This window comes from Papaver somniferum, chromosome 3 (genome assembly GCF_003573695.1).
Source record: "Papaver somniferum cultivar HN1 chromosome 3, ASM357369v1, whole genome shotgun sequence".
Classification (NCBI taxonomy): Eukaryota; Viridiplantae; Streptophyta; class Magnoliopsida; order Ranunculales; family Papaveraceae; genus Papaver; species Papaver somniferum.
Window position 1 is genome coordinate 124780565 of NC_039360.1, and position 23278 is coordinate 124803842.

Consider the following 23278-nt stretch of genomic DNA (forward strand, 5'->3'; position numbering starts at 1 on the left):
CTATGATGACATTGTCTAGTATATGTCTTCCTGGAACATAAGCTTCTTGTCATGGAGAGATCATTTTGTGAAGTAAAGGCTTCAGTCTTGTTGCTAATATCTTGGTTATGATTTTATAAGATATATTGCATAGACTGATTGGTCTCAGCTCTTCTGGTTAAGTGACAACTTCTTTCTTTGGTATCAGCACTTGAAATGTATCATTTATTTTAGAAGGAAATTCATCTGTGATGAAGAAATCTTTAATAAGTTGATTAACTTCTTCTTTGACTATATCTCACACTTGTTGATAGAAGTCTGCTTGATAGCCATCTGGTCCAAGAGCTGCACAAGAATTTATAGAATAAACTGCTTCTTTTATCTCTTCATCTGTTGGAGTTTGAATTAGGAGATTGTTTTCTTCTTCCGTTATACATGGTTCAATCAGCTGCATAATATCTTCATCAATAATATGATTTCAAGAGGTATAGATCTCATTTATCAAGTTTTGTTCCTCTCTAGTTGAAGTCCATTTCCCATCTTTATCTTGTATTGTATCTATATTATTTATTTTCCTTCTGTAATTTTCTCTTGAATGAAAATATTTATTATTTTTGTTTTCAAATTTGATTTTATACTCTCTTGATTGTTGATAGCTGATTAGATCTCTTTTCTTGTACAAGGAATTTAGTTGATCTTTTAGTTGCTTGATCTGGAGCTTGTCTTGGACTCTGGCATCCTTTTCTTGTTGAAGTTTTCCCTGTGTTTTCTTTATCTATGTTTTAACATGACCAAAGATCTTGTGGTTCCACTCCTTGAGAGCTTCAGTTGTAGTTTCCAGTTTTTCCACCAAATTCTTTTTGCCTTGTCTTGTCTTGTTCTTCTGCCAACTGTTCTGAATAACCTCTTTACATGTTGGGTTTGTCAGCCACGCTTGATAAAATCTGCTTGGGCTTTTTATTTTGTTTTCTAGAGCAGGGGTATGGAGAAGAATTGGTGCATGATCCGATCCATGGGGAAGAAGATTATTTATGATAGAAGTTTGGAATTTGTTGAACCAATCTGGGTTAGATAAAGCTCTGTCTATTCTGGTTTGAATATTTTGTTTTGGGTTTCTTTGGTTGGACCAAGTGAATGGAGATCCTGTGAATGGAATGTCTCTTAAACCATGAGAGTCAATTGTGTCACAAACAAACTGATAAGAGGGGGAAGGGTGACTAGAAAAGCTTTTCTTTTCTGAGGTATGGAGAGTAATGTTAAGATCCCCCAAAATAACCCATGGCATGGACATATGTTCTCCCAGTTTTTGTAAGAAATTCCACTGACTTTGTCTCTCACTCTTTTTATGTAACCCATACATGAATGTTAGAAACTAGCTACAATCTATAACATTAGCATTGACAATAACATTCATCATATTACTAGAAAAACTAGATATTTCAATTCTTAAACCATCCTTCCAAAGCAAAACAACTCTCCCTGAACTTCCTATAAAACTTTTACAATTGATATTGGGATATCCCAAATGCATTAAGAAGTTTATAGTTTTTTCTGCCTTGTTTTTGGTCTCATAAAGGAAGATAATGCCAGGGTTATAATTGTATATGCAGTCTCTAAGATGCTGTCTAGTGTTTTTATTGCCTATACCTTGGACATTCCAAGCAAAGATCTTCATGATTATGTTAGATTGATTGTAGTTAAGGATAAAGAATTCAGGATGACCAGGGAAATTTAGCATGCAAATCTTGTTGTTAAGATTGAAATCAGTGATATGCTAAACAACTATGATGTTATTTCTGAAGATAGGATTAAGAAATTTAAAAAGGAAAATTCTGGAATTGAAAGAAAAAGAGTAATTCAAAGCAAAAACTTTAGAAGAGTTGATGTAAGAAAAAACCTGATCCCTATGTCGGTTTCCTTGTTCTGTCTGTTGCTGAACTGGATAGTCCCAGTCTCCAGTTGCATTGTTGTATAGTTGGTTGTAGTACATCTTACTTTCTTGTTCCCCCCATTCCTGAATCTCATTCTGAACTTCTTGCTCTTCTTGATAACTGTCATTGCTTGCTTGAGAATAAGAGCCATGTTCTCTATATCTTTTTCCCCTTCTAGCAGTTGAAGGTTCAGCTTCATTTTTGTTGTCAGTGTAGATGGTGGAGACTTTATGGCCATCCTCTGGAATGATGAAAGGCATGTTTGAGTTGTTTCTTCTTTTGTTACTCTTTTTAAGAGAGATGTGAATTTCTTCTCCAATTCCATAGTATGGATTATTGGTTCTTGGATGGATAACTTCTCCATAATCTTCTCCAAACTTAAAGATGTATCCTCCAATGATTTGAACATGATTAGCCTTTTCTTCGCAGTCTCCTTCTACATGATTAGCAATCAAACAAGCTAGGCAGAGCTTTCTAGGTTGCTTTTGAAAATAAATAGGAATCCATTGAGTATATTTAGCAGCATTCTCAGTTAAGATACCTCTCAGCATGAGATTATTAATGTTAAATTCAATTAGAGCACTTACACAGTTTGTGTCCAATGGATTTCCATCCTCTGGGCCAAGTTTGATAACTCTTCCCATAATGCCAGCAATTTGATTTGCAACTTCTGCATTCAGAAATTCAGGAGGCGGCTTCTTGATATCAATCCAGAATTGTTGAATGTTGAAATCCACATTTATGTGATCAATTGTTGGATTCCATTCCTTCAAGACAACCAGGTAACCATCAAAATTCCATGGGCCACCAACAAGGACATCATTATACTCCTTCCATTCATAGAATTTGAAAGTGAAAACATTTGTAGCTCTCTGTCTGACTTGAAAATGACCATGCCCCCGTGCCATAGTTGCTTCATACTCCACTTTGCCTATTGAAATTGGGTTTTCAACCATGACTTTCCCAATTAAACTTTTTTCCCATTGCTTGATTTCTTTGCTAAGTTTGATGTGAGGATAACGTATGACTCTCCTAACATCATCATTTTCTCCCAAATTTGTTGAATTGATTTTTCCAATGAGTTCAGAAACATCCCCATAAGAGGCGTAATCCGACATATTGATTGAGAGATTAGTTAGAGCAAGGAGTGTGATGATTAGAAAACAGCGAAGTCGAAGTAGATTTATACTAGTTCTGGATGATTTTTCTTTGCTATGTGTAGAGTTTATCAGAAGAAATTCACCAACTTTCAAGCCCTTTGAGATTTTCTAAATTGTTAAATCTTGACGGAGAAAACAATATTCTTCCTTCATCGATATTTTCCAGAATCTTTTGTGTAAATCAAAATAGTTTGTTTGTCTTTGTATCAACAACAACCATTAATCAACCTTACCGAGACTGGGACCAACATTTAAAGACAGAAACCTTTGGCAGAGGGATCACTGAAAAGCACTACCTGCAATTCATCGATTTAAGATCAATTTATATCAAAAGCATTAAAAGATAAAAAGACAGATCAATTCGAGATTATCGAAAAAGAAAACTATTCAGAAATCACATGGTAAATTCAGAAATCGACAATTAATGCATACAAGAAATAAAGAGGAAGAAGACGAAAGATTTTGCAGAGAATTGAGAACCGAGTTAAAACCGATTTAATCGCCCGAGTCACCCCTCTTACCCGAGAATTGAGAACTGTCTGGTGACATCAGAATACATCAATTGAATATCTTGTTGATAGAAGTTAGAACCTGGAACTTGGTTGCTTAAACCGTGCCAGTAGGCCCTTACATGAATGCACAACAGTGGGTGTACGCCATTCGATGGCATCACAGCATTGGTTATCTGCTACATGATGGATGATGCAACACCCCCCGGTAGACCAGGTGGGGTATACTCCGTCCTAATCAGAAGAAAAGCTAATCTTGTTTAAGAAACCCTAATTATGAAATGATATACATAATACCATTTCTGATTTAAATACAGAACTCATTAGAATTATATCTTATATTCCTTAATTTCAACAACTCCAATTCAATTGTTTATATGTTATCCTTTTATGTCTGAAGTTTGTATGGTTAAGAACCACTTCAGGTTTTACCCACAACAGCCAACAAACAAAAAAGTCCAAACTTTTTGATTGTTTATAAACTGAAGTTTCAGGTAGTACAAATTTCTTGATTCTGGGGCACAAAGTGAAAATGGGTTTTTCTTTATACTACAGCACTGGTGTGTGTATGCCTGTTAGACCGGAATTTGGAGTTCTTGTACCTGTAGTATGTTCTGAACGGAAAGAACCTGGGGCAATGCGTCTTCGAGTGCTAAGGAAAGTAGACAATGAATTGGCTAAAGGGAATACTAAAACTGCACTTTCTCTTGTTAAGCAATTGCAAGGGAAGCCCGGGGGTTTACGCGGTTTCGGTGGAGCTAAACAGGTTCCAATGTTCATTTGTTTTGTTTTATTCTGTTCTTTAGAATTGGAAATTGGATATTTGGTTTTTGTTGAACTGGTTTCTTGAGTGCTCATTTTTGTTAAGAATGCTGTGTATGATTAATTGTCGGTATGAAGTTCCAAAAAAATCGGAGTTGCTTTAAGAATTTGTGAATTGAATTAGGAAGGACAATAAAAGAAAGATTGAAAAGATGGGGTAAAAGAGCTCCACATATAGATAACTACACTGTTTAGTTTTTATATACAGACTTTGTATTGTAAGTGGAATTGTTGAGAGGATTGCTTTATGAATGACCGACATCATTGTCAATTGTCAAGTCTCCAACAGTCCAATTAGTTATGTAATAAAAGTGGGTAGGATTTTGCTTCATGTATGCACCACTAGAAACATGCCGGGGACTGTTTCTTATCCGATCAAAATATCTAGGCCACCTGTAAACATTATGCCATTTCTCCAACAGTCCAACTAGTTATGCCAGCGTCACCTGTAAACATTATTGTCCCTATTTTCCTAGACAATGCCTGGATTATTATGTCTCTGAAATCTTTCTCTTCAACGTGAAGAGCCGTTTCAATCTGAATAGGTAGTGTTCGAAAGAAACTTTAGAAATTTGTGTTTTTTTCCTAGACCCTAGAGCATACTGTACAGCAGGTGTTGGAGATGGTATGTGCAGGTGTAGCCTTCTTTAAAACTTCAGAGTTACCTTAATATTTTTTGGGGAAAGAACATAACTTGCTAAACTAGCAGATAGTGGGAAAATGTCAAGAAGAAAGTTACTTTTGATATCTTATCTCAGTTAAAATGTAATGATTTCTATGGATTTCACAATTGTGCCGCTTTTAAGTTTTCGTTAGCATCGTGACTTGTTTGCACGAGTCATTGATCAATTTTCTTTAAGATTTTTATGGAATGAGAAGTGCTTTGTTTTATGGGTATCTCCTAAAACTCCTGATTACGCTACTTGGTAATTTCAGATCTAGAAGTGTCAAATAATAGAAACTCTTATGCTTAAAAATGTGTAATGAATTACTTATTTTTGTAGGTACCTCTAAGACGATACAGCCTGGATGAACTGAATCTGAGTGAAACGGAGATTTCAACACTTCAACCAGTGATGAAGTCAATTCTGAAGTCTATAAATATAAGTCTTCGCCTTGCTGCACTTCCATCGGTAGATTCCTTTTCTCTTGTATGATTGTTTCTCTATATCCAGTTTCCTTGTTGGTAGTCATGCAAAGATTTTTATGCAACTGCAACTTGGTGTTGTGAAAATGATGAGGCAAATAAAGAAGGCTGCCAAGATGGAAATCCAAGAAACTTATTTATATGTGAGGAGTACCCAATATTGATATGGTAATTAGGAATGAGTTGAGTAACGACTTGACAGCTATGGTTCTTTAATAAAATGATGTCACTCTTGCAATGAGAGTGAGTATCAAAGTCATGGTAGAAATACTATTCCTCATCGGTCTCCCTGGAACATACTTAAGTGTCCAGACACAAACTACCATTTCTATCTTTGAATAGGAGAGTTCTGTCACTTCTTCGACTATGCACTTCCTTGTATAGATTTGCTGCTTTCAGATTCTACTAGAAGTTATTTATATTTGGTATTTATTATCAGCCATTGATGGTTTAACGAAAAATATTGATTTTTAGGAGTCCCTTGAACGACTAGAGGAGGAAGGTATGAAGCTTGACATCGTGGATGATGTTCCCTGTGAAGATTACCATAGAATGTGCACGCAAGTAAGGATGCATTACTGTTCTTACAGTACCAATTCACCGCGCCTTTGTAGACAAAGACATATACAACACTAAAAATTGTTGACAAGAAATATAAAAGAGTAACCGCACTACTATTGAGAGTCCAAACATGCCACAAACGCCAAATCTTTGTCACTATTTGCTTCTGGGGAAACAGGTTCTTGATTATCTTATGGATGTTCGGACATTTTTGAAAACAATGAGATGGACACTCTTGGGATCCAATGTTAACCAGTGAATATTCTCGAGTTAGTGCAAAGGTATCATGCTGATCTTTGTGGACCAGATCCTTTTTAATCTCTTGTAAATTGCTTCGGTACATGTGATTCTAGCTAAAACGGTTTAGGCTTCTAGAATAAACGCTGAGGCTGCTGCAGTAAACATGAGAGTTAGGGGAATTTGAAATGACATGGATGGAGGTTGTAACAACTTTCAACCCAACATTTAAATTTGGCATAGATCATGGTCAAATTTCTTACAAACACGTGTACCTTCATCTTACATGCGTACTCCTTATTCCTATGTGAAATTTCTTAATCAGCATACCCCTTACAGGATTAAGTTTTCCATACATCTGAACTTTTGTCATGCTACTTCTGTATTTCTGTTCATTGATGCAGCATAAAGATCATTTATCTAGAACTAACTTTTCTGCAGCATGAAGCTGGTCATTTCCTGACTGCTTACTTACTTGGAGTACTTCCAAAAAGATATACAATACCAAGTTTGGAAGCTATGCGGAACAATGAATTAGTTGGAGGTCGAGTAGACTTTATCGGGTTTGAGTTTCTTAGCAGTGTAAGTTTATCTTACTCTTTTTTTTAGTTTTGACCATGGTATCAATTGCAACATGACTATCATCTTCATCTTGCATCAGGTTAGAAGGATGACATCTTTGAAGGATAAAAGGGATGCTGGAAAAGTATCCCCAATGGTGAGAAAATTTTTTTAAGAGATAAAAGCTCATCTAGATTGGTTTTCTTGTTGTTCATTGTCCTTTGCAGAAGGATTTTGAGCTTTAGCCTAAACCCTCATGTTTGTATTTTAAATTGAAACTCTGGGTATGTATCAATGAGTCAGTTGCCTATACCAGACCATCAGTTTATTCATATGAGCAAGTCGAAGCAATTATTTATAAAACTTCAACTCGCTTACTTGTGCTTATGTACATTGCAGGAAAATCGAGTTCAGGTGTCATCTAGGGTGAGTTACATGCCCCTATTGTCTTTCAATAGCTCTGCTTATGAGTGCTGTCCATCTACTCCTTCAAAAGACGACAACCTACAAATACAAACTACTTGTAAAGCATTCAGTCTTATAACATATTTTTCCCTGCAGAATTATAACAGGTTATCATGTGTGGCATTAGGAGGATTGACAGCAGAGTGCCTTTCATTCGGATACTCTGAAGGAAGCTTTAACGATGTGGAACAGATTGAAACATTATTCCAATCTTTAGGTTTCACAAGGGCTGAAACAGATGCCCAAATTAAATGGTCTGTACTGAATACTCTTTCAATGTTAAGTCGGCATTACAGTGCAATACTAAAACTAGCTGCTGCAATGTCTTCTGGAAAATCTATTGGCTTCTGTATTGATACAATTGAAAGTTCCTTGGTTGGAAGTGAAATTTAGGTGCAGTTGATTCTACAATTGTTTTGCCTTCATTTCTTTCAAACATTGGGTTTTAAAATAGAAGATAACATTGAAAATACACAAATTGGAAGAACTGAAACTTGCATATATTGATACGGATGGATGTAATTACATAAACTTGACAAGATTCATAAACCCTAAACTAAAATCTACTAACATCTTCTGAAACTGATTCAATAACATCATAAAATGACAAAATAAAAACACATAGACCCAACACTCTAAAATTCTTGAGAAGCAGAACCGACTTCACCCTTCCCTTTCCCAGCCTTCTTTGGCAACAGATTCTGATGAATATTAGGTAGAACACCTCCATTAGCAATAGTAACAGCACCCAATAGCTTACTCAACTCTTCATCATTCCTAACTGCAAGTTGGATGTGTCTTGGTACAATCCTATTCTTCTTGTTATCTCTTGCAGCATTTCCAGCTAATTCCAAAACCTAAAACAAAAACAATCCTTCAGTCATTATATCAAACACATCCAGCGCAAAACCACTAAAAACAAGAATTATCAGAAAATAAAATAAAAACCCATTTTAGAAATCAACATAAAAGAGAAAATCCATTTCAGATATCGTTTCAAAATCAAAAGTCAGATCTACAAAAGAAAAGAAAAACAATCAAAACCAACGCAAAACCATTGAAAACAAGGATTATCAGAAAATTTGTTAAAATAAAAACTCATTTCAGAAATCAACATAAAACAAAAAACCCATTTCAGAAATCGCTTCAAAACCAGAAGTAAAACAATCAAAATAGAAGTTAAAGAGCGTAGAATCGTTACCTCAGCAGCGAGGTATTCAAGCACGGCGGCGAGGTAAACAGGAGCACCACCACCAACACGTTCAGCATATTTACCAGCTTTCAGAAACCTAGCGATTCTACCAACAGGGAATTGTAGACCAGCTTTTGAAGATCTTGTTACTGATTTTGTTGCTTTTGGCTTTCCTCTTCCTCCTTTGGTTGATTTTGTTGCTGGAGAACTCATCTTGGAATCTTCTTCTTTGAAAATTAAACTGAAACCCTAACCCTAATTTATGAGAACTGTAAAAGAGATTTGGAGATTCTTGAGAGAGAGGAGAGATTGTGAATGAGATGTTTTGAGAAATGAGAGCTTGGTTTATATAGAGGATGCATCTCGTTCCTCATTGGTTTATTTCCTATCATGCGGATCGACGACGTGGCATGTTAATTTGGTTTTTGCGGGAAACGAAAAGTTTTTGAAATTTTGGGTTTTCGATATTTTTTGGGTTTTCGCGGCTGTAGTTTTAAAAACGGACTAACCGGGTTTTTCGGGAGAAATTAAATCGTTTTGGGCTAACTATCTTCCCGGTCAACTATTTCTCCAGGGTGCTTCTTTAGAGCAACTGCAATTGACGAGTAAACCCAAATTTTTAGTCGAGTGGGCTGGCGGGACGGACCATCGATCAAAATTTGATCAAAGAGTAAAATCCAGACCAAATTTGGTCTGCAATCAAGACCAAATCCAAATATAGTCGGGCATTGATATAATCTTCGCTACACATCGGGCGTTGATATAATCTCCGCCATTCATCGGGCGTTGATATAATGTCCGCTACACAAGGGGCTTTGATATAATGTACGCCTGAAACGGGACGTTGATATAATGTACGCCCGATGGGGCGTTGGTAAGACAACGCGCGAAATGGGGCGTTCATATACTTAACGCCCCACTTTCACAATTTATGAAACTTGCATGGGGCGGGCTTTATACCTCCGCCCCATTTTTTTCTTTCTTTTTTTTTTTTTTGTTTCTGAAGCGTATACTATACCAACGCCCCACTCGCGTGTTATCTTTACCAACGCCCCACTCGGGCGTTATCTTTATCAACGCCTGATCCCAGGCGTAATGTTTATCAACGCGCGATCAAATATACTCTTTTCCCACTACGCCACATGACGGACTAAACCCAAATTTAGTCTTTTTTTTAGTCTTTGGTCTTTGGTTATACTCGCACCACTGTGGACGCTCTTAGGTGGTTTGTGGGTCCAGACTATGGCCCCAAGGCAATACGCCCAGTAGGTGTAAGGGCCTGAAGTGAACCGAACCAGTTATAGTTTTGGGAATCAAGTCATTTTAATTTTAATTAGCACTAATTTATTTGCTCTATCTTTAATAAGAATAATAATTTGAATCAATATCATGCACTAAAATTAAATCAAGATCAGCCATTCAAGTTGAACCTAGATGTATAACATGAAAGAAGAAATTTCATTGTAAAATTCCTTGCGAAAAGTGAAAATTTGTTGTCAAATTATAGTGCTTAGATCATAAAGTAGTTGGAAATTTAAAAAAATGAAACTCATTTTAAGAATTTCTAAGAATTTTTTGAAAAGAAAAAATAATCGATTAGTCTTCTTGACAAATTTTCTTGAACTGATTAAGGTTCTTGTTGGAATTAAGCTCAAACATAGTATAAGTTTATCTTTCTGTGTTTTGTATTGAATAGGTCACAGTATTTGTTCATTTGTTATACCAAGTATTTAGGAGTTTACTTAGCAGTATTTCTTTTGGTTTGTTACCCTTACTGGCTAGTTTTCTACGGGTTAGTTCATCTGTGAACATCTATAAATAGGTGTTGTTCTAAGTATTCCATAGAACTGAAGTTTAAGTATCAATAAAATATTTGATTTCTTCTTCACTACCAGTTGTGATTGCAGGTAGATTAGGGATGGTCAAGGGGCGAGTATGCCAATCCAAGTCACTGTCCCGTTCGTTAAAAAAATACCCATAACCGCCCCGTTATCCACATGAATTGGGGCGGGGCGGGTATGGGGAATACCCGTTTGGGGCGGGTTTTCCATGGTTTACCCGTAACACAGAGTTAATACATAAATTTATTTATAATCAAAACTTAAATATGAAGCACACAAAAATAATGACATAAGAATAATGCATTTTAAAATTTTAAATTCAGAAATTCATCTTAAGGTGAACAAAAGAATCTTTAAATGACTTCTTAGTTTTTCTACTTTGTCCTTTCGATACAAGAACGATCAAAGAATGTGTTTGATCACAACAAAGAAACGAAAGTGATGAATATACAAGAACTATCAAGAATATAACAAATGTAAGAAAACTCGACTAAGTGGTAAAAGCATAAAATTCGATACAAATTCTTGTATCAAAGTTGAAACCCTTATAATATGGAAGCAAAGGGGCGGGTATGGGGCGGGGACCTTGAATCTCATCCCTGTAGCTTAGGTTTCGGGTATTACCCATACCCGACCCCATCCCCATATGTGCGGGTAAAACCCTACCCAAACGGGGCGGATACCCACGGGGATGGGTTTGGGTGGGGCAAATGACCATCCCTAAGGTAGACTAACAGTTGTTAGATCCTACATCTGGTATCAGAGATAGTGCTCGATCATTAAAGTTTCCGTTGTTAATAGTTTTGCAGATTAGGTGTTTGATAAAAAGCTACAATGAAGGAATCATTACAGCGTCAGGTTCCACAGTTCAGTGGAAAGAATTACGATCGATGGAGCATCCAGATGAAAGTCTTGTTTGGTTTTCAGGAGATTACAGAGATTGTGGAGTCTGTATTCTTCGATGTAGATGATCCTGAAGTTGGTGCAGCTCTTCCTCAAGCCCAGAGGGATGATTTGAGAGAGAACAGAAAGAAGGACAAGAAAGCGTTATACTTCATACACCAAACCTTGGATGATGCAGTATTTGAAAAGATTTCAGCTGTAAAAACATCTAAGCAAGCATGGGACATCTTGCAAAAAGCTTATAAACGTGATGACAAGGTGAAAAGTGTAAGGTTGCGAACCTTACGGGGTAAATTCGAAACTTTATCCATGAATGAATCTGAATCGATTTCTGAATATTTTTCTCGAGTTCAAGTTGTTGTGAATCAATTAAGGGTTAATGGTGAGTAGTTAGTTGATCCTCGTGTAGTTGAAAAGATCATGAGATCATTAACATAAAATTTCTATCATGTTGTTGCTGCAATAGAAGAAGGAAAAAATATGTCTACTCTAACCATTGAGGGATTAGAGGGTTCATTGTCTTCTTATGAGTTCAGGATGAAGCCAAGAAAGACAAGTTCGTCAGAACATGCTTTGAAAAGAAAGGTCGTTATCACCGATAAGGGAAGCTCTAGCAAAGGAACGTCATCAAGTCCAAGCAAAAATGACTCTACACACAAGAAAGATAAGTCCAAAGAATGCTATCATTGTGGAAAACCTGGACACTACAACTATAATTGTTGGTTTAAAAATTCGAAAAAGAAGACAGAGCAGGCAAACTTTGTGGAGATTGAGGAACCAGAAAAGTTTTTCTTTGTTTGCAGTGTTTCACAAGAAGACGATGGCAGCAACAATACATGGTTTTTAGATTCCGCTTGCAGTAATCATATGTGTGGAACTTAGGAGTTAATTTCCCATCTTGATGAATCTGTTCGTGGATTAGTGAACCTCAGAAACAAAGCCAAGGTTCCTATTCTAGGCAAAGGTAAAGTTCTCATTGCTTTAGCAGATAATTCACATCATTGTATTCATGATGTCTTTTATATACCAAGCTTACATTGGAACTTATTCAGTATGGGTCAATTATGTGTGAATGGGCTTCGTTTTATCATTGAAGATGGTGTTTTCACCATTGATGATGTCTTTTATATACCAAGCTTACATTGGAACTTGTTCTGTGCTTTTACTTTACTTCATACATTATAATTATCGATTTAGTTATAATAATGTAAGTTCACGTACACGTTAATCAAAATACTTGGGTTGATCCCTATAGTTAGGTTCAGTTCTGATACCTATTCTATAAAACAAGTGTATACCTTGTGGTTACTATGTTCTTGACAGTTTTTGTCTATATTAAATCACGGAAGGTATTTTTCGCATGGGTTGATATCAAAAATATTGTGGTGTACTTAGTACCCTCGTCATTTCAATTATAAAACAATATAATGTATAATAGGAAAATACACAAGATACGAGAAGTTTTGTTATCAAGGAAAATTGCACATGCAAAAAAACCATGTGACCTCGTCCAGCTTTGAACACCAAACTACATTAAGCCGTATAGATACTAGCAAAATATCAGACTTCGGATTGGAATGTATTTAAAACCAAATCAACCCTCCAAGAAATTCAGTTGCAGTCGTGCTCCTTACGTCTCTTGAACCTCGCAAGGATCTACGCAATTTTTTCCCTTAGCTGACGTCCTTTATAATCTAAGAGTTTCTTCAACCTAATTGAAGGCTTTTCATACCAATCTTCCTCTAACAGATAAGCCATTTGATTTTCCTTTCGATCTATGTTTGTAAATCTGTTTGGAATAGACAAATTCTAACAAACCTCACGAATCTGGAACACTTGCACTAATTAGATGAGAAGCATGGTTTACTAACCACCTCTCAACAATAATCCAAACAAATCAAAAATGAGTTTAGACATTTATCTTGAGAAATCACATAATATGAGATGAAAAAACATTTGTGAATTCTATCTTTCTCGTTTATGATCGGAGATCACGAAAACCTCAACGTTTAATAGAAACAAGATTAGAATATAAGAGTTATCAGGTAAAAGATAGTCTCATATGGCTTCACGAATACCTAAGTGAAGTATTTAAGTCGTAACCTAATTGTGTTTCAGAGGAAACCTAAGTTTTTATAGGATGACCCTAGAAAGAAACTAGGACACTGAAGTGTCATTGATTAAGACGTCATGTCGCACGAGTCTCTCTATTTATAGATTTTCACGAATCTAGGTAGCTTTAAATTTAAGCTAAGACAACTTAACATTCAAGCAAACACTTTTTCAGTTTACATGAAATTTTTATTAAGAATTCATGGAAGCATGTGAGATCAAGTCTGCCTTGAAATTATATAGAAGAATATACACTATGGTCAAGGGTTTTGGAACCGTGTACAATGATTGTTCGTATTGGCAAATATGCCTTTGAAATTTCAAACATAAGTCGTATTCATTAACACTGAAGACTTAAACCATGATTCACAAACACAGAGTTATTCAGTTAACAAATTTTTCTTAGAAATTTTTATGAAAGTTGTATCAATGCCTAACGTATTTGTGAATATGGTTTTTGAACATCTGCTTAGTTTTGTAGTAGGTGTATAGATATAGGGGTATGCATACCTATGGACCAGTCAGGGAACTCGGTATGTTAGGGTATGCGCACTGGGTATGTACCTCCCTCTTAACTCAAAACCTTAAGATACGCGTACTTGGGATACGTACCTACCATATTCTGGAACTCATATCACTAGGGTACGCGTACTAGGTATGCGTACCTACCATGTGTCCAGAGTATTATTAAACAATTAAACAATTAAAGACATTCCCAATCGCCACAGATAATAAATATCAGTACTTGGGTAATTTTCAAATGATAAAGAACGCGCAATTTTGGGATACTAAAACTAACTGGGGGATAGAGGAAAAGGACAAAAACTGGATTTAAATATCAAATCAGGGTCACCCCTTATCTAGGTATTTTATCTAATTCCTAATCTACCGCTCACTAATCAGGTTTAGTGGTTAATTATAATTAGGAAAATCATAAGATTATTTGATAAATGATTAGTGTGTATTTTTATTTATATTTGGGTGGGTGAAGTGAGAGTAGAAGGACGGAAAAAATTTGAATGAGATTTTTTTTTTTTGGTGAAAATAGAGGATGATTGTGAAGAGAGAATTAATGTTGAATCTTTAGCTCAACTACAACAAGGAGCATATATTCAATCTTCTGCTAATGACAGCAACTCACAATTGCAAGTATTTGTGGAACCAACACCCTTGGATCATCATTTTAATGAGCATGAAGTGTTTCGTGAAGAAACAACCCAAGAGAGTAAACTAGTTCAACATACAAGCGCTCCTAATACTTAGGTAAAGGTGTCAACGTCTTGAAAATTTGATTTTTTTTCTTTGAATCCACCATTTTTGCAGCTGAAATAGCTCGGTGCCGGCATGGACGTAGTTTGAATACAATGCTGGCAGCAGCATTCCCGGTTTTGTATTCATACTACATCCATGCCGGCCAACAATATCCCTCATTTTGAAATGCAATCTGGCATAGCTTTCAACCAAAAAAACCATGCCGACACACAAGTTTCTTTTTACCTACCACGGAATATTCTACGGAACCCAGTACAGACACGGTTCAATTCTAGTATAATCATTCACAGCTTCGCAGTTATGTTTTCAATATAACACGACTTGAAAGATACGTTAGGAATAAAACAGTTCAAGTCAAAATATTACTAACATCAAGAGGAAGGATGATGTCGTCGATGTAGCTCTTTACTTCTTCACATTCTTCAAGTCTTCGAGTAATACTAGTAAGTCTCATATCCTAATAACTTTCTAGCTAACCTATACGAAGTTGACTCTAGTAAATAATCAAACGACTCTTTAAATGAGTTTTGGTTCACTAAAATATGATAACCAAACTTGACATACCAACGCTTGGTGGGTTCGGCCGAGCAATGCTCTAACAAAATCAAAAAAGAGTTTAGATATCTATCTTGAAAATCAAAAAGTATGAGACGAAAAGGACTTTGTGATTTCTACCTATCTCATAACTGATTGGAGATAATGAAAAACTTCAACGATCAATAATAACAAGATCAATATAAAATAACTATCAGGTAAATGATGGTCTGATTTGGATTCATGAATCCCTAAGTGAAGTCTTTAAGTCTAACCTAATTATGTTACTCAGAGGAAGCCTAGATTTTTAAAGGACGACTCTAACAAGCAACTAGGATATAAAAGTGTTAGAGATTAAGAGTCTCCCTATTTATAGATCTTCAAAGCTCTAGGTAGTTTTGGATTCAAACTAAGATAACTTGAGATGCATGCAAACACTTTCTCAGTTTAAATGAGATTCTCATTAGGAATTCATATAAGCATATGAGAATCCCGCATTCAAATCACACAGAATAATATACACTATGCTTCAGGTTTCTGGAACCATGTACAATGATTATTTATACTGGCTAATATGCCTTTTAAACTTTCAAGCATAAGTCGCGTTCATTAAAACTCAAAACGTAAACCGTGATTCACAAACATAGAGTGATTTAGTGAACAAAATTTTCTTAGAAGTGTTTATAAGAGTTGCAGCAATGCCAAACTTATTTGTGAAAATAGTTTATGAGCATATGCTTAGTTATGTACTATGGATATATGGATAGGTGTATGCATACCCGTTGACCAGTCCGTGAAATCACGTTGTTGGGATACGCAAACCAGTTATGTGTACCCTTATCCATTCACGAACTCAAAACCCCAGTATGCATACATACCCCATTATGGAACTCATATCATTGAGGTACGCGAACTGGTTATGCGTACCTACTATATGTCCAGAATATCAGTAAGTTCTGAAAAATCTCTTTGAAAAATCAAAATATTCCCAATCGCCATAGATAATAAATACCATTAATTGCTTGGGGAATTTCCAAATGATAAACTTGAAATAATAATCATTCATGAACAAAAAATTGTTCCTAACCTACATTGTTAAGGATCTAGAACATCCATTGCTTGAGTCATATTTCGAGAGATTTATCAAGACAAGGTTGACTCGACATTTCTTCTTTGCAATATTAAATTTGGTAAAACTATATATGACATAGTTTCATAAGATAGAATGGCAAATGCCGTGAGTAAATAAGATGGTTCAGTCTTCACATACCTCTTTGTCAATGAAGTTCTCCAGATATCTTCATTTGATCTTCAATCTTCAAGGTTACTCAATGATGTTTGATACTCAACTGCCATAAAATCCTACTCCGAACTTTCCTTTAGAAATAAATATATTGTTTTGTACATCTAACACTGACAAAAAGCTTGAGATAGTAAAACTTGCGAGTTCGACCGAGCAGTGCTCTAACACTTTTCAACGATTTTCAAAGTTGACTTTTTCTAAAACAAATTATGATTTGAAACTTGTTGCAACTGATGAGTGCCAAATATTGTATATATTTATCCCTTTTTGTTGGCATTTAACTCATCTTTTGCGCATTAATTCTACATTTTATCCCATATTCTGTATTTTCATTGTTTTCAAGAATAAATATTTTTATTAATTAATTTTGCATTTTTAGGTAATAAATAAATTCTGGATGAATTGCGGAGCGGAATAGAGCAGAAAAGTAGTGAAAAGCCGGGAGAAATCACGCAAGGAAGCCGCGAAGAATGGTGCGCACAACCTCATTTTCTACACACAAAAACGCCTCCGTTCTCAGCCATCAGATCAGTTCTCAGAAGCATCCGACGGTCGCTCCTTCATAGAGCATCAAAATCTGAAGTCTCTGCCAAGCACCACAGCGCTGAAATTCCAAGCCTTCAGATTAGATGGTAGTTGAATCCAACGGTCGCTCCCTTGCTGTTCATCAACGTTTGATATCTCCGCCTTACACTACAACACCTAACCCCATCTAGAGCCGTTAACTTCGTTGTATCAAAAAATCTGACGGTCGCTACCAACCTCATCAGGAGGAACCATCCGATCCACCTACCAGCTTCACATCCCACGGCCCATCTCACGAAACATCATCTCTTGATGGACCCGCCTCACACCCTAGCGACCGAGCACCTACACCCCAAACAAACAGACCCTTCTCCCATTCTATCGAACCCATCTCCTCCACCTTACCCTGCTGCAAAACCACCTCTCCCTCTGCAGAGACACCATGTCGCCACCACCTTCTCCACCTCTGCCACCAACTCACTGCCACCACCACACCTCCACCATCATCACCCTATCACCCAACAACCAAAACCCATCTCCCCCCTAGCCCTCTAGTTCCCTATTTTCTCACTTTTTCACGCTTCTCTGCCTGAATCCCTAGGCGTGAAAAACTGATGAATTAGGTAACCTAGAGTTGCAATTGGCGCATGAGAAGAGGTCAGGGAGCAATTACAAAGCATGGGTCGAGTTTAATTTGATGTTGCTACATCAAATTAGGTAAGAATTTACCAAACCCTAACTGTACTGTCATTGGAGAAATTTGGGGATTTTTATTGTAAACCCTAATTGGGTATTGGGTATAAATATGGGTGTGGGATTAGTGTTGAGGACATGCTGGAATAGCCAGTGTCACCCAAGAGGACTGAACTAGCCAGTGCCTCAAGGGTCATAATTTCTGTTAATGTTTTAGTTCAATTTGATGCTTTGTTTTATGTTCATGTTCCACTTGCAATTTCAATTACTCTTTATGTTTATCATGTCATCAATTACTGTCAACATGTTCTAGATCATCAGTTGGGGCTTAGATGAAGCCTGAAGACCTTGTTGGGTAGCAAAATCTTAGTGAACACTCTTGTAGGTATAATTGAATTAGGATGTTAGTGTTCTTGGTGATCGAAGTCACCTGTGATTGAGTGTGCTGTAAGAAGACACTCAATGCTAGGGGTGAACTAGAGAATTTAGGGACTTAACCATCCACATTTAACTGAAATAGGGAAGTAATGAAGTTTAGGGATCAAACATCACCTGTGATTGAGTGTGCCTTAAACAGACACTCAATGCTAGGGGTGATGCTAGTGAATTAAGCTAATTATCTTCCACTAATGCAGCCCTGGACCATAGGCAGGCTTGAACCTTAACCTAGGTCCATTAGGGACAAGATTTTAGTTCACAAGTAACACTGCCTAGATAGGTTAGATGGTGGATTCAAATCCCTAGTGTTCTTTAGTATTTTACCTCATCTTTGTTTCCTTCTCTTTCACTGCCTTTGGTTATTTGCTCTCTGTCCCTGCCCTTGGCTCACTGCCTTGGTCTTTCTCTTTGCTTCATTTTTATTGCTTCTGTAAATACCATTTTCACTGCCCCTGTAAACACCATCTTATTCATGTTTCATTGCTTTACTTCATTGCTTTATCTCTTAACTTCACTGCCTGTTACTAGCTCAGACTAGCTAGAAAACTTCAATAGCTCCCTCCAAGTCCATGTGGACAAACCTTTTCTTCCCATCACTAACTACAATTGATCCTGTGCACTTGCAGGTCAGTTTGTAGGTTCTTTCAAAATCCCACCAAGTTTTTGGCGCCGCTGCCGGGGATAATTTTCTATACCCTTTTCCAGGCCTGCCAAGTTTTTGGCGCCGTTGCCGGGGACTATCAAGTTTTTGGCGCCGTTGCCGGGGACTCGGTTAGCGGCGTTGTTGTTGTTTTTTTTGAATTTTGATTTTGTTGTGTTCTACCTTTGTTTGCTGTTCTCTGCATTTGTTTGCTGGTGCAGGTCTTGTTGCTGGCTATCCTTTGCTAGCTAGCTAGCTAACTGTTGCCTGTTGCTAGACCTTTCTTAACCTTGCTGCTGAGCTTGCCAAGATGCTGGGTTGTAAGAACTTGACCCTTGTTGTTGCTGCCCTGCCTGCAAGCCCTGAACTGAACCACCTGCTGCTGCTGATGCTCTTATGCTGCTGTGGTGCTCCTGCTGGTGCCAGGCCAAGAATCCTGTGAGCTGTTGCACCTGTTGCTGAACCAAAGCTGCTGCACCTGGTGCCAGGCCAACTGACCCTGTGCACTTGCAGCTTTGCTGAACCAAAGCCCAACTGGGCTGTAAGCTGCAGAAGGTGAAGAAAGTGAACCAAAGCCCAACTGGGCTGTAAGCTGCAGAAGGTGAACCAAAGCCCAACTGGGCCTCAGAAAAGCCAAAGCTTAGGATGATCCAAAGCCCAACTGGGCTTTTGCAACCTAACTGAAAAGCTGGGCTGTGCTTCAAAGGTAAGCCTAAACCCATTAAGAGAACCCAACCTGTGGGCTTCCATTTTTAATTTGTGGGCTTGTAATAATTTTTGTTTTTCTTTAATTTTTTATTTGGGCTTGTAATAATTTTTCTTTTTCTTCTTTTTCTTTCTTTTATGGGTTTGTAATTATTATTGTTGTTTTTATTTTCTTTTATGGGTTGTGCTAATTTATGATAGGATAATTTAAAAAAAAAAAAAAAAAAAAAAAAATTACTTGCTCCCAAATTCAAAAACCAAATTTTATTCTGCTCCCACATTAAAAACCAAAATTTTTCTTTTTCCATTAAAACCAAATGTCTCCCGCCACAAACCAAATTTTTCCAAAAAGTCCAATCCCTTAAAAACCAAATTTTGAGCTTTGTAAACTCTTTACTTAGCCTTTGAGCCCAATCATGTCTAGATCTTTTTCTACAGTTGGGGAATACAACGAATCCCTTAGAGAACTTGCGTATGGACAAACTTCACGTTATGAACCTCCCACAGACCATGATGTCAATAGTTATAGGAATTATTATGGACATTTTCAAAGTCCCGAGCCTCAATACATGAACCCTAATGACTATTCGCACATGCATCGTTTGCCACAACGTGAAAATGAACATTTTGCTAGTGCCTCACTCACACAATCATCTCTTGTGGATCAATTAGAAGCTCGAATCGCAGCTTTAGAAATGCAATCACATGAGGAATCTGTCACATCTAATTTTCTTAGGCAACCTAAAATCTATGCATGTCCCGCATGTGGTAGTTTAGACCACCCTGTTGAGAATTGTCATATTTTGCATAATTTTAGGCAATCTAGAGAAAATCCAAGGTATGAAATGCCCATAAATTGTGAGAATGGTAGTCATTGGGACCATAATCAATCCTTTGAGGGTTGCGATCAATCTTTTATAAACCCTAATGACCATGCACACATGTACCAATCACCACAATTTGAACATGAAGAATTTTGTACTCCCATGAATTTAGACTCCACCACAGAAGCTTTCAGACTCAGTGAGCAAAACTTCGATAGATCTACATCACGAATTCAGGCATATTTAGATCAGATTTTGCTTCACCTACAAAAGGAGGAAATTCATGAGGAAATGTATGTTGTCCCTAATGAAGTGTCTAGTCCCATTCATGTAAAGATGTTGAATATGAACCTAATTTAGAGGAACATGAATCGACTAACGACACCACCACTTTTAATGAGGACCAATATGCATGCTACCATGATGATGATTATGATGATTATGATGATGTTAGAAGAACATGAAAATATTGTGGAACCTGTTGGTTCAATAACATATGGCTTCTCGCCCTCGACCTTCATGAATGTTGTTTTTTCTAATACTCATTGTAATTCATATGATTTTGATATTGACATGGGATTCGTACAATTATTCTGTGAAGATGAACATGACATAGGAATAGTTGAATCTTCTGTAGACACTAATATGCATGAAAATATTTGATGTGTCTGATTCTCTACCTAGGTCACATTGTGATATTTCTCCTGATTTGCCAATGCATGAGAATGAATCTTTGATGATGTTGATGACTCTGATTGTGATCTTGCCAATTTGTTGATGATTGTGAGCATGTTGTGACACTTGTAGAAGACTTAGGAGATGTTGATTGATTAGTAATGATGTGCCTATCCTCCTACATGAGTCACAATCTGATGGCCTTCCACCCAACCTAGATTTGGTTTGTACCATATTGTAAAACCAATTTTCTGAGAGCCCTAATCTAGGTTTGGAACTGTGTGCTTCCCAAGTCCTCTTGGACTATTTTGCTTCTAAGTATAATACATTTGAGGAACCACAGTTGGAATTAGCATGTTTGCCCGTCCCTAGCACAGTTCATTTCGAGCTAGACCTTTGCATGATGAACCCCCGAAACTGCGCGATTTTGTTTTCAAAATTATATCTTCTGTAAAATCCAGGTTTGGGGGTAGCTCATTTTGTTTCACAGTTTCACTTGCGTTTTCTTTATGTGTGAAGTGTTGAAACCTACACTTTGTCTTTTGGGTTGATCCTCAACTCTTTAGATTGTTAGTGTATGGTGAATTTTTTTGTATATAATCCAGTAGATAAAATTTCTTAAAAACCCTTTTGTTCCTTTTGTATATATTTTGCTAATCCAATATGATCTCGGCTGAATATGTGGATTTTTGCCTTGAATAACGGAGTTTTAATTTGCTTTCGCCGAAATCGGGTATTCTCTCTCCTTTTACTCTACTCAGCATGTCCCTTTCCATATGTTGCATTTAATTCTTTCCATATTTTGAAACATTGAGGACAATGTTTAGTTTAGGTTTGGGGGTATAGAGTAGATACGATAATATGCCATAATTGAAAACGAACTCCTTCTTCTTTTTGAAAAAGAAAAATTCAAAAAAAAAAATTAAAAAATGAAAAATCATAAAAATGGAGCTCATTTACCTTGAAATGTTGACTCTTGTGCAAATATGTATTTTTATTAGGAGTCTTAGTCTAGATATTTAGGCACCCTGATTCTAGCACAATTCACATAGTGATAAGAAATTTGCACGCGCACGATCTACCAATACATGTATGGCCTCGATCTTCAAGGTGTTTGATAGGAAGTTACGATTGCCAATCACTTTAGAATACTGAACGAAACTTGACTAGCTTGTTCTTTGGTTGGTTGGGATAGAAGGTGGAGGTTACATTAAGAAAGACAACCATCGAATTTAACTGGGTGCATCAAAAAGGGCTACCTCTTGCAAAGTGTCATGTAATCTTTTGTTTCTTTTTTATGTATCAAAAGTGTTTCCTTAAAAAAAAAAAAAAAAAAAAAAAAACGATGTATATATTCAAAAAAAAAAAAAAAAAAAAAAAAAAAAAAATATCAAAAAAAAAAAATCAAGTATTTCAATTCCATCATCTCTTGTTCCAAAAATAAAAGAGAATAGTCAATGTAAATAAGAGTCATGTAAATAGTCATCTTTGTTGTTTCATTGTAATAAGCAAGGAGGGTGTATGCCATTGATGTACAACGCGAGTAATTGTGAAATACCTCCAACTCATTCACAATTCTCGTAAAGTCCGGACAGCTAGCTAGATTTCGACCTCAGTTCTTAGCCTGAGAAACTATCTCTTGGTGATTAGTAGTCATAACTTCAGATCTTTCTTTACACATGTGTAGATACACTTTACACTCTTATCACATGTCTTTTTTTGTTATCAGTGCTAGGATTGTGCCTTCGATAGCTAGATTGACATCTCCATTTTGCTGTGAGCTTAAACTGTTTTGCACATGTCACATTTGATGGAATCTGAGCTTATATTTTGACCTAGAACTTTGTAGGTACGTTCTAAGCAAACCTTCACGAGACTTCAACTCGTCCACTAGGGACACTTAGTGGTTTAAAAGGCTTAGTGCATACGCTAAATGCATTCGAGAGACCAGCGACAGTGGTATAGTTAGGATTTCCTTAGTTTTGTTTTACTTGAGGACAAGTAAAATTCAGGTTTGGGGGTATTTGATGAGTGCCAAATATTGTATATATTTATCCCTTTTTGTTGGCATTTAACTCATCTTTTGCGCATTAATTCTACATTTTATCCCATATTCTGTATTTTCATTGTTTTCAAGAATAAATATTTTTATTAATTAATTTTGCATTTTTAGGTAATAAATAAAGTCTGGATGAATTGCGGAGCGGAATAGAGAAGAAAAGTAGTGAAAAGCCGGGAGAAATCACGCA

General features: G+C 36.6%; 2 protein-coding genes across 3 annotated transcripts; one reads left to right on the plus strand and one right to left on the minus strand.

Annotated features, from left to right (window-relative positions):
- Nucleotides 1-3880: 3880 nt before the first annotated feature.
- Nucleotides 3881-7770, plus strand: LOC113357276. Of its 2 annotated transcripts, none has more exons than XM_026600635.1 (7): nt 3881-4345; nt 5406-5534; nt 6023-6112; nt 6788-6928; nt 7008-7064; nt 7307-7333; nt 7500-7754. In XM_026600635.1, the coding sequence occupies exons 1-7, from the start codon at nt 4112-4114 to the stop codon at nt 7506-7508; spliced, it is 687 nt and encodes a 228-aa protein (XP_026456420.1). In that variant the 5' UTR covers nt 3881-4111; the 3' UTR covers nt 7509-7754. The 2 variants fall into 2 exon arrangements, with proteins under 2 accessions (XP_026456420.1, XP_026456419.1); XM_026600634.1 differs by having other exon boundaries at nt 3888-4345; nt 7469-7770.
- Nucleotides 7771-7850: 80 nt separating this feature from the next.
- LOC113357277 (histone H2AX-like) lies at nt 7851-8876 on the minus strand. Its single transcript, XM_026600636.1, has 2 exons — nt 8574-8876; nt 7851-8229 (listed from the first exon to the last, which is right to left on the minus strand). The coding sequence occupies exons 1-2, from the start codon at nt 8775-8777 to the stop codon at nt 8008-8010; spliced, it is 426 nt and encodes a 141-aa protein (XP_026456421.1). The 5' UTR covers nt 8778-8876; the 3' UTR covers nt 7851-8007.
- Nucleotides 8877-23278: the final 14402 nt, after the last annotated feature.

Bases quoted from the DNA above. Each gene is read 5' to 3' on its own strand.
- LOC113357276 (XM_026600634.1), top strand. From the start codon at position 4,112: ATGGGTTTTTCTTTATACTACAGCACTGGTGTGTGTATGCCTGTTAGA. The intron at 5,535-6,022 runs GTAGATTCCTTT...ATTGATTTTTAG, and splicing joins GCCTTGCTGCACTTCCATCG to GAGTCCCTTGAACGACTAGA. The intron at 6,113-6,787 runs GTAAGGATGCAT...ACTTTTCTGCAG, and splicing joins ACCATAGAATGTGCACGCAA to CATGAAGCTGGTCATTTCCT.
- LOC113357277 (XM_026600636.1), bottom strand. From the start codon at position 8,777: ATGAGTTCTCCAGCAACAAAATCAACCAAAGGAGGAAGAGGAAAGCCA. The intron at 8,230-8,573 runs GTAACGATTCTA...TTTTTGTTTTAG, and splicing joins TTGAATACCTCGCTGCTGAG to GTTTTGGAATTAGCTGGAAA.